The 12,199-nt window shown below is 45.5% G+C and overlaps 1 protein-coding gene across 1 annotated transcript; it reads right to left on the bottom strand.

Moving 5' to 3' along the window:
* Positions 1 to 2,610: 2,610 nt before the first annotated feature.
* Positions 2,611 to 7,695, bottom strand: LOC126545568 (uncharacterized). The gene is made up of 3 exons (XM_050193491.2): positions 7,596 to 7,695; positions 6,089 to 6,288; positions 2,611 to 2,783 (listed from the first exon to the last, which is right to left on the bottom strand). The coding sequence occupies exons 2-3, from the start codon at positions 6,260 to 6,262 to the stop codon at positions 2,718 to 2,720; spliced, it is 240 nt and encodes a 79-aa protein (XP_050049448.1). The 5' UTR covers positions 6,263 to 6,288; positions 7,596 to 7,695; the 3' UTR covers positions 2,611 to 2,717.
* Between the last annotated feature and the right edge of the window lie 4,504 nt (positions 7,696 to 12,199).

Consider the following 12,199-nt stretch of genomic DNA (forward strand, 5'->3'; position numbering starts at 1 on the left):
GAAAAACATTCTATGTTTCAGCTTATATTCGCGCGAGAATAAATGCCCCTTCAGTTGTTCTTGTTGTTTCATAGAAATGAAAATCAAAGAGACGTAGTCACCCTATAATGGCGACGATTACTCCTTTTCGCATAATAATAACACCAATAATAAAGATACATTGTGTGATAAGAACCAACAACGTCATAGCATCGAAAGATATATAGTATACTGTCCTATACAGACACGAACACACAGAGATAAAAGGTGAGAACAATTTGCACCCCACTAAGTGAAGGTACACATTTAAATAATGCACACACAGAGATACTACAGTCGTCGCCGTTGTGGTTGTTGTTGTTGTTGTGTTTTTCCATAGTGTCAACCGTTTGCAGGGGTTATAACAAGAGTGGGGTTCTGAAAATAAAACAATAAAGACAATAATTGGCACGAGCTAACATAAGTTCACCCTAAAGTGACAAAAAAGAGGGGGAGGGCACAGAAGGCACGTGCAAGACATAGTGCTAGTGTAGGCGTAGAAGTTCACATAATATAGACATAAACAACTTAACGAATTAGAGAAATAAAGCAAATATTCAAATATAATAATTAACAACGCGCCAGAAAAACAGAACACATATGCGAAGATGGGGGAATGTGAACATGATACAATTACAAGGTTATGAGGACGTAGGAAATAAACGACAGGTATAACTGCCTTTTGTGCCAGCTTTAACAATTGATCGACTGTGCACTGTTGTACTATAAGCAACTTGAGACCATTCCGTTCTCGTATGGATAATAAAATAATAAAATGTGCTGTTGTTGCACGAATATTCTTTAAGTCTGAAATCCTGCGTGTGACGTGTTTGTCTCACTTTCTCAGTTTCGACGTATCTTGTGTGATCCATATTAAAGCAATTGCAACTGTGCAATAGTATACCTGGCGTCCCACGTAGCTTGAGCCAAACATTAAAAATATTCAAATGCCACGTAGCTGGACAAAACCAAAGTAATGCTTTTTGGCGTCGCTTGCAGATGCTGAGGTTACTTTTTGTATTCCAGTTAATTATATGATTAGTCATAATTCATTAATTAACTTCTCAAATATTATAATAAGCTGAAAAGTGTAGATTAGAAAATTGTAGCGCAACATGAGAAATTCCCGTTACAGTTTTTTGTTGCATAATACGTGCTACAAAAAAGTTTTTCCAAGCATGAGAGAAGCCCGCAAATACACGCAAAGTGCCTCGAGCGGCCAGTCGCGCTGAAATCTTTCATGTAATGCAAGAAAAGTTACGACTAATGATACAATTACATGGAATGCAAGAAATAATCTGAGCATCTCCAAGCGACGGCAAATAACGTTACTTTGGTTCTGTCTAGCTACGTGGCATTTGCATATTTTAACAGTTTGGCTCAAGTTACGTGGGACACACTATATATATATATATATATATATATATATATATATATATATATATATAGATGTCGCAGTTTCGCCCGACAGGCGAAGCGTTGATTGGTATAGCAAACTTTTAGACAGCTATACGAAGTAAGGTTAGTAATTTTATGAGCTGCATAAACTGCTGTGAACATTCGCTCACTCACTAAATTAACAATCACGTTGTCACGCACACACAGCCAAACAAGAACACATCTCACTTGATGACCGCGGACTTTCGCTCTCCGAACGCTGGCGTCATGAAGAGCGGCAGCAGCGGCGACTGAATGCTCCGTCGTGCTGCCCCTCGCTTTAACGCGAAATAAGCGCCGGAGAAGCGAAAACACAACGCACACGGAGCCATCGGCTATATCCGGTCGGGTAGCCTTAGAACGCAGCGCAGACTGCCTCCAAGATAGGACGCGCGCGGACGCGAACAGCCGCCACAGCTGGAATAGAAGAGCAGATGCGCACTAACCTGCCCCCTCTCCCTCGAAACGCGCGCACGTCTCCCTGCTGCCCCCAGCCTCCACCTTGCGCACGTGAGAAGACGGCGCGCTCCCTCCCCACCTTCCTCCCTTTCTAGCTCGAGAAGACACTGCTGCAACAAGCCACCATACTTCTTGGCTTACCTTCGCAAGCTTTCGCTCGCGTCTGCCGCATACAGCGCGCGGCCGCGATGTTATCGCACTTGGGCTTTATACGGAACATCACGGTGACGACTACGGCGGAAATTTGCCTGGAGTGTTCATATGGTTGCTACTGCAATAAAACCTTAGACAATGAAGTTTAGCTGAAATTTGGAGTGCATAGGTAATCCTGCACAGCATAACAATTCTATCTAGGAATCGTGCGTAGTGTTTTTTTTTATTATTTATTGATATGTAGAAGCATGGGAAGGCAGACAGCGTAATAGCAGGCTATCCCAAAGTCTCAACTTTGTTCTCAATGAAAAATAAAAATAAAATAAAAGAAAACAAGAAACTATCAAAAAGCACGTACACACACGCACACAAGTGCACAAAGATTGTATCATCTACAGCCACCAGCGCCGAAAGCACAGTCCAGTAACTACAGTGTCGTCGTCGTCGTCGTCGTCATCGTCGTTGTTGCTGTTGTTCGCCATACTACGTGCAAGGAACTCTAACAATAGGTACTATGTGGTTAATAAGTACACGCAAGAAATATTGTGGGATGTGATTTTCTGCATTTATTGTTTACACCTCAAATACATGCGTGAGCTCTGAGGATCAGTGATGAACGTGAATAATAAACGTGACACAAGGGCATTCTGTCAGTCTTCATTGGCACCTTCGCTCCCGTAAAAAAGGCGGCATTCTTCGAGGTGTTTGGCCTCCTCCTGAAATGACGAGAGAAATTTCACGCTGTGATCAGCACAGTACGAATAACACACGCATCGATGTAACTGCGTGACTTTAGTTTCCAATGCAAAACCCAAGCGATGACGACAAAGTGCAACAACTTGCGAAAGTGCGAAAAGTCTTGGACTGCATGCAGATTTTGTGGATTTGTGCGAAAGCGAATATTTCCGTTAGAATAGCAGCTTGGGCTTGTTGGTTTTCCATCCTGCTGTTAACAGCGCAAAATGTAGACGAGAGACGAGACAAGAAGACACCACAAGCGCTGACTTTCAACAACGTTTTCTTCAACGGCGTCTTCTTGCCTCGTCTCTCGTCTACATTTTGCGCTGTTAACAGCAGGAAATATTTCCGGTTCTGGTCAATCATATAATTTAACAAATACAAAACATAATCCGATGAACAGTCTGATAGTTGTTTCTTACAGCAATAGCATGTGTGGAATGTAAGAGCCAGTGGGAGCTTTCCATTGAGAAACGCTGGTTGTTAGACGAAGTTATACTTCTATTCCCGTTGTTCCGAGCCCATCGCTGCAGAAAACGACCAATAGGTCACTTTCTGCAGCGGTCGCTCTCTGAACTGCCAACTGATGACCCATTCCTTCTAAGAAATCTAGCTGTGGTTTCAACCTTCCTGGAGGAGGAGTGTCTTGCGGCAGTCAGAACATTTTCGGTAGATGTAAAGGACTTGTAACGTTCCCTGTCAGTTCCTGGCGTGAGCGGCGAGGTCGTAAAGGAAATCGACGCGTTTGGAGGCGTCCGCTTCCAGAATTCTCGCGGCACAAGTACTAGCGGCCTCATGGACCTGTTAACCATCTACCTGCACTCCACCTTCATGATGCGCCAGTATCAGTGTAACAGGTCGTCCCAGCAGCAAGTGGAACTAAGTTTTGAGACCCAACTCCAACGTTTACTTCCATCGGCATACCCGCGCCGGCTTCTGGCGGGCATCATTGACAAGCTTTTAGTGGAGTTGGGCGCGCATGGTGCCTCAGGACTGAGAACCACAAGCAAGCCGAGTGCCACCACTATCATCCCGTAAGTACACGCAGTCAGCCGTTGCCTCAAAATAATAGCTAGAAGCGCTGAACTTGGCGTAGTATTTTCCGCGTCGAACAAGCTGGGTCCTTTGTGCGGAAAGGTCAACTGGACCAAGCCGAGAAACAAAGTTTGCGTCAAGAAGCACGCGCAATAGTTTGCGGCTGTGCGGTTGGTGTTGTCTGCGAAATCCCGCTGGCCTGCAGCCGGAGCTACGTAAGACAGACGGGACGATACCTCAACGGCAACGGACGCCTTAGGGAACATGCACGATCTTTAGACAGTACGCGGTAGCCGCCTACCTGTTTATGCAGCCTCGTGCGATTGTACCCGTGATTTTGAGAAGTACCAAATTATGAGGCGATAAAAGGACCAAATAACGCGCGAACACATCGAAGCGTTCATAGGAAAGGCCCCAGTCGCGTCAGTGTGCCATCGCTTAGTCTGGTTGATGAAGAGTTAAGTATCTAGATAGTTTGGTCGTCTGACAAGGTGACTTAACTGTGTGCTCCGGCTTTTACGTTGCTATTACTAAAAATGACAAGTTTCTTGGATAAACACGGGATTTTATCCTCTTCCCAGTATGGTTTCATCCCTGGAAAAGGTACCCAATCGCTTCTTGAAGATCTCTCTGACGTGTTGAACTTGTCTTTCGAACGTAATCAGATCGTATGTGCCGTCCTCCTTGACGTCAGCAAAGCTTTCGATAGCGTGAGTCATGGTATTCTATTAACCAAGCTTTCAATATTAGGATTTCGTGGCACATTCCTGACGCTTCTGGAAAACTATCTGCATCACAGGCGCCAGCAGGTTTCACTAGGGCTGGCTAAAAGTGATTTCCTTGTAATAAAATCTGGTGTCCCCCAGGGGTCTATACTCAGTCCACTGTTATATAATATTTATGTGAATGACCTTGCTGATATGGTACCTGTAGGATTGTATCAGTATGCAGATGATACTGTCATTATAGCTCAATCAACAAACTTTAGGCATGCTATTACTTCCTTACAAGCAATGGCTACTAAGGCTATGGACTGGTTTTGCGCTAACCTAATCAATATTAATACGTCAAAGACAAAACTTATTTGTTTTCACAATCCTCTGAAAAAAATAGACACTGATTACCCATTTGTACTACACAATTCAATGTGTTCTCCATGTCTGTGTAAACCTTTAGATTAGGTGACTTCTGTAAAATACCTCGGTTTGTACTTTGACAGTGATCTTTCCTGGAACTCCCACTTAGATTATGTATGCAAACGACTTCGTGCGGTATCTTGTGTGCTTTACAGTTTGAGATATTATATGCCCCTCTCTGTTCGAAAAGTTGTGGTACATGCGTTGTGCTATAGTGTATTAAGGTACGGCATAACTGTTTATGGTCATTGCGCAATTCGTTGGCAAACTAGGGTCAACTCTATTCTCCGTTCTATACTAAAGAACATCAGCTATGATTTAAATCTTCACGAGAAAAGTGACGTTTTCAAAACCTTATTTATGCCAGACTTTAATAAACTACTGCTGGAAACTGTTGTGCTAAAACACTTCTGGGAAAGTAATTTCAGGGTGAAGTACGTTCCCTCACGTTGTTTGCGGCCTAAGAATCTTTACTTCGTACCCAGGCGTTGTACAAGATATGGCAGGAGAATACGAGACTACTATGTTCCTGTATATTTTAACAAATTGTCTCAAACCGCCTTGCGCGCTCGAACAAAATACAAGTTAAAAAAGGCACTCAGGCAAATTGACTAGTCGCCTCAGGGAATCATTCGCTTTTTTTTTGCTTTTTTTTTCATATACTACTTTAAATGTGAAAAGTTCATGTCAATTGAATAATTGCTTGTTCCGCTGCCTGCCAGGCACTGCCGCTCAAGCCCTGTGTGGCTTTGGCAGGCCTGTTATGTACGCCGCTTTTTTTGTGACTTTGTGGAATGAAGTATTATTATTATTATAATTATTATTATTTGGTGTCCCACTGTACTGATTTTAACTTCCTGCCCACCTTCACCTAGTATATATGTTCTTTCAAATAAAAGTTAGTCTGCGCTCATGTTGTCTATTCTTGTTCAATATTTTCGCTCGACTTAGAAGTTCGGCAAATCTTGTTAAACTAAAATACTGCGAAAGCGCACGATCAGTTCTACCACGCGCCAACTCTAGACACCCCGATTCTAAGGAATAAAACAGCACCCGCGCGCTGGCCTTTCCCATCGACAAAACAAGAAATATGTGAAGTGAGGTCCACGTACCAGTAGGAAATGCCGTAGCTTGATGATGGCTTGGGCCTCCTTCTGAGAACACATCTCGGAGCGCTTGCCTGGTTGCCAGTTTTTTGAGAACGTGATCTGGCAGTAGGCCTCTTGCATCACCAGCAGCGTCGCGAGAAGCAAGACCAGGGAGAGCTTGACGGACACCGATGCCATGCCGATGGCAGACGCCGCTCGATCACCTATCGAGTAAATGAAGTTTCGGCACTGTGCTGTGAGTCTCGACATCAAAACGGTTATCCGGAGCAGGATTGCAAGGTTACGCGCCTTCGTGTTCATTATACAATGGATGCAGGCAGCTACGCACACACGAGAAAAGACAGGACTCCACGTATTTTTCCAACTGAAGTTCTATTTGAAGAAAAAAACCAGTTTTGTTATTCAGTTGTAATAGCGGCGAACCACAATGACAAAAAGCGAGAAAGATGTTTTTGAGACCCTACACGTGACACAGACCTACAAGGTACCCTGTTCCTCGGCTCGTGAGTTAAAGCACACTCGCTTCCAGCAGTTAGTTGTCAAGAAATTGATAGAAAAGTGCCGGATAGGGTAATCCCTCGATTAATGTAAAAATACAGGTATGAACTCACAAAGAAAGTGGCATGTTCCTTAGATATCGTCAAGATGAAGGATGTCAGAGCTGCAGGCTTCGGCAACAGAGCTTGAGTGTGATTTATTGCATGTGACCCATGAATAAAGTTTTTGCCTACGTTCCGCTAATGCAAATTCATTGCTATCTTATGGAACATGATCAGCACAGGCGTAAAATATGACATGTTTCTTTGTTGAGAGCAAGAAAAAGGATGAAAGTCTTCTCAATCCTGTGCCAACGTTCTGAAAAGTGAAGTTGTCTTCGTCAAGGCCTTGGTGAATCCAGCTTCGCTTGCCAAAGCGGTGGCACCACTCGACGGCTACTCATCCGTTCACCTCTAGTCCTTACATTGTCTCCATTTCTCAGTGTCTTTGTGGCCTGCCGAGCCATTATCAAATGACAATTCAGCTGCAAGGAGTGTCACCTGGCTTAACCGCCAGTATAGGCGAACGACTAACGATGTGATAACACGTTTTCATGCTCTTCACACATAACTATGGCTGAAAACTTTCACAAATAATATAAACGTCACATTCAAGCGCATTCTTTCACGGTTTGTCAAAGAAGCAAGACAAAACAGGTATTTTTTACGTATATGTGTACAAGAGAAACAATAAAGAAACAGACAAAACACGACGTCGTTTCAATGTGTTTTGGCATATTTAAGTAATGTGTTTTTGTGATTCATCAGCCTAATTGCAACACTCGACTTGGATTTCGTGCTCAAAGCCGCCTAACACGCCTAACGTTCACGATAGCCCGAGGACCCGCACTCAGCGTCACCTGAATAATATCGATTCATGAAGCTGTAATGGTTTTAATGTGGCGCATGAAATAATAACAGAGGGTGAAGCATTCGACCGCCAAACATGCAGCATGCCATTCGTAGATGCTTACCTTAGATCCACGTGTACGGTCAGTGCAGCCTTCAAGAGCACCGGAGAAAAGTGGGAAAGATGTCGATTCCAAGCGCTCGATGGTGCTTTAAATACGGTTCTCATGGAGACGTCCAGCATCCTCATTGGACGTTGGTAGGGCGGGCGCTCTTCAAAAGATGACGTCACGAGCCTAGAAAGCGTCAGCTTCGGCGGGGGCGGAATGTACGTATGAAGTGTGAGCCGCCAAGGCGACAAAGAAGCGAAACAGTATAGATAAAGATCACAGGAATCCGAGAAATGCCTCCTAGGGAGAAGAGACATGGTCAAAGAACTCCCAAACGTCCTCAATACATCCGGGGAAGATTTCATTAAGAAGTTTCTCACTTATTCAGGAGACGAGGCGACTGCCACTTGGGCTTCAGTGCTCTCGATTTGATTTGTACTGGTGCACATCTGAAGAATCTGGGGAAGTGGCGCTACGAAAGTCTGAACCTAGAGCAAAAAAAAAAAAAATCTACAAGCGGTGAAACGCCCTAGACCAAAGCCGAAGCTTTGAACTCGGCTCAGCAAACTGCGTGGTTCCTGGTAATGAGTGCTAACATGATGATCGCCTCTCTCTCCGTCCTAGCGGGGGTTATACCTTTTGAGGGATGGGAAAAGTTACGTGGGCGCCTTATGCATTTGCGTTCCGGCCTTTTTCCGTCTTAATTACCAGACTCTGTTCTACAACAAGCGATGATTCTTGCAAATTCAAAAAAAAAGAAAAACCAGCGTCTTATTTCTTCACACTGACATCAAGTTTAAGTACAAACCTCTCACACCCTATAACTTATGCAAAGCAAAAGCGTAGACAAATTCAGCAGCCGCCTTTGCGACCTGGCGATGCCAAGATGCCAGTCTTCTTTGAACTTAGCCAGTTAGAATTTTCTCTTCTTTATACATACATCAGCGACGGAAGTGTAGATTGCGAGAAATATTTCCCGATATGAAAAATATCCCTGAAAGCTGTACCTACCAGCACAGAAAATTGAAGAGAAGAGGAAGGACATAGACCTTAAAAAAGGAAGCGGTGACTCCACTTTCTTTGAAGAAGCGCCTGGCCGGACACTTGCATGAAAAGCGCCAACGCAGCCTTTTTTGAAATGTTTGGGACATGGCACAAAGATGCCGACAAAAGTGATGCATTCCGAGAGCGTATTTGCTCACGCACCGATTTCCGGTTTTATATCTGTGTTTCTGTATTTATTTTCCTCTTTTTCAGAGTTTTAGTCTTTGTGAATTACTTCATCTACGCACACGCGCGCTGTCCCTCGCGGGACAGCAGGGTTGTGCGGCGTGGGGGCGCGTGCTTGGCGTGCCCAAAGACGCCGCCGCTACCACGCTGTCGAGAACGGGCGCCGCCGTGGGCCCATTGCCGGCAGACTAAGTGGAGATGCCTTTTGACAGCCGATTCGCCACTTACAGAAATTCTCCTCTCAGAAGAGCGAAGAGAGCTCCTCACGACACGGTGACCTTGGCTATGGTTGGGCACTGAACAATACTCTTGCTCACTAAAACCGTGCAGTAGCTGATGAGTCAGTGAATTCACAAAGCTGTTCAGAAGAAATTGCGATTTTCGGTTGACCTGGGCCGTACTGTTACTAAGAATTATCGGCAGGTGATATGAAGCCAGCCAACTAAATACCACTCTTACGGAGCGGCGGCTTCGTAAATTCGGCCTTTGATTAGACGCGGGCGACATGGAGTTTCCGCAACGCTGCACTCATTTATTGAGTCTTAGAGCTCGTATTCATAAAAGGCACCTTACCATAGGGCTGTTTGTAAAAGCAGATGCTTGCGAATCGCGATGGTGGGCATATTAGTGAAGAATACAGGCCAGTGGCAACCACAGCATACAAAGAAAAAGCTATGTGAAAACAGCCCGGGCATTTTGCTGGTGCAGGCACACAATCTTTCATGGGTTGCCGACGAGTGCTCCACACGACGCCATCTTCCGCAAATGTATAACTTTTCGCGAGGCACTAACCACCATTGTTTAAGTACATGCCTGCTTGGAATTGTTATTATAACTCATTGTATTTTGCTCTTCTATTTACGATTGTATTTTTCCCACTCCCCTCTGTAATGTCCTTGGCCTTGGGGGTAAATAAATAAATAGCATGATCAACCTATGGATCCAGTTCGCATCATCGTAAACAGAGAAAGAACACGCGGAAGCGAGCCGACTTGGAAAGTCTGCTCACCGTTGAGTCCATGTAGTCTCCTCAAGCAAACACCCAAAATTCTCGATGGTGAGCCACCACTCAGTCAGATATTCAACATCACCCACTAAAATAATTCAACAAGAGCCTTGACATTTTCCCCTGAATGAACAGTGGCCTCTGCTAGAACATTACGTTATCTATGTTAGCTTGCGAAGCCGTCTATGTTTTAGAGCGCCAGCTAGACCTGTTCACCCTTCAGCAACATCAGGGTGATCGAGCAAATAATTATAATAAATAATGCTGTTAGTCAGCTTATGTATAGAACAGAACGCGCACAATGACGAAGCGGACGCTCTATCTTGCAACACCACACTAATGTTCTAACCCCATACAGACGAGATGATGATGATGATGAAAAACTTTATCTATTCCTCTTTAAAGGGAAGGGGGCAATGGAATAGAGGGTGGGGGGAGGAACTACTTGGAGTAGGCCTCCTTTATCCTCTCAGCCCACTCCAGGATGGCCTCCTGAAGATCGGGCCTCGAGCTGCGCAAGGCAGCCTCCCACTGCTCCTCACTAGATAATAATTGCTTGAGGAAAGGGGGAGGGGGGTGCCTAGGGCACCCACACATGATGTGGTTCAAGTCTGCTCTGGGAGAGGCACAGAATTTACAAGAGGGAGAAAGGTAAATGGCGGGATGAATGCGGTGGAGGAGGTAAGGGGACGGAAAGGTGCGAGTCTGCAGCTGTCGCCACAGAACTTCACACCTACGCGGGGATTTGCCCATGAGTGGCGGAAAGGTTAAGCGGTCTAATCGGTAGTGTGTGCAGATTTCGTGGTAAGTAATAAGTCGATCCCGCGCTGTAAACGGCGCCTCCTCCGTGGCGAGGTCCGACGCATCTGATGCCTGAGCCCGGACTGTAAATCCTCGGGCACTGGCATGAGCCGCCTCGTTTCCGGCAAGGCCCGCATGCGCGGGAGTCCAGATTAATGCCACAGTTTGATGGAAAGGATGGGCCAAGAGGAGAGAAAAAGCTGGCTTAGAGACCCTACCCGCTCCGAAGTTATGTATGGCTGCTTTGGAGTCGCTAACGATAACTGATGAATTTGGAATTGTGAGGGCCAGGGCTATGGCCGCTTCCTCCGCCTCCTCCGAGGAAGAGCCAGGAATGGAGGCGGCCGTGAGAGTTAATGACTGATATTGCGTAATGATTTCTGTTCCCATATTCGGCGGCATCAACAGAGCCCGTCTTTAGAGGTGGAGAATTGTTTTTGGAGAGCCTTTGCTCGCTGCCTCCTGCGCTGTTTGTGATGCACAGGGTGCATGTTTTTGGGAAGTGAGGGTATGCAGAGGTTCTCGTGTATGTGATGTGGAATGGTGTATTTAGTCTTGATGATGGGTGCCGGAGTGATAGAAAGAGTTTGTAGAATGTGTCGACCTGTTGCGGTGTTAGAAAGTCTGCTATATTGGGATGTGAGGTGGGCTTCTGTGAGTTCAGAAAGTGTGTTGAAAGTTCCAGTAAGCATTAGCCTTTCAGTGGAGGTACGTATGGGGACCCCGAGAGCGAATTTATATATTTTGCGTAAAAGAGTGTCGATCTTATCTGATTCTGATTTAAGGAAATGTAGATATGGTGTTGCGAATGTAATCTTACTGATAACGAAGGCCTGAATCAAGCGGAGAAGTTCGGCCTCCTTTAGTCCGCCATGTTTATTGGAGACTCGCCCTAGAAGACGCAGGGTTTGATCGACTGTGGTCTGGAGTGTATGTAGGGTATATGTGTTGAGCCGGTTGCTTTGAATGTGTAAACCGAGCACCCGGAGCCTGTCCACTCTAGTAACGGGGATGTGGTTTAGGATTACCTCTATGCTAGACATGTGTTTTCCGGCCCCCCGGTGGGATGGCAGAAGTAGCAGCTCGGATTTTTGAGGGGAGCATGTGAGATTCATAGCCCCGGCATGAGCCACGACGGCGTCTGCTGGGGCCTGTAGAGTGTCTTGAATCTCTCCGTCGGAGCCGCCAGTCGTCCAAAGAGTGATGTCATCGGCGTACAGTGAAAACTTGAGATCGGGAATAGACCGCAATGCTTGCGCCATCGGCACCATAGAAAGATTAAAAAGAAAAGGGGACAGCACTGGGCCTTGGGGCGTGCCGTAGCTACCTAAAGTGTATGAAAGGGATTGCTCTGTGCCTATGTGTATCGTTGCGGTACGGTTGGATAAGAAGGTACATATGTAGTCATATGTCTTTCCGCCAACCCCAATGAGATTAAGCTCTCGGAGGATGGCGGAATGTGAAACGTTATTGAAGGCTCCGTGGAGGTCCAGACTGAGAATTGCTTGCGTATCTAGACTGCTATTGGGTGTAATGATGTCATACTTCATTCGAAGCATGATATCTTGGCATGAGAGAGATT

This window comes from Dermacentor andersoni, chromosome 1 (genome assembly GCF_023375885.2).
Source record: "Dermacentor andersoni chromosome 1, qqDerAnde1_hic_scaffold, whole genome shotgun sequence".
Classification (NCBI taxonomy): Eukaryota; Metazoa; Arthropoda; class Arachnida; order Ixodida; family Ixodidae; genus Dermacentor; species Dermacentor andersoni.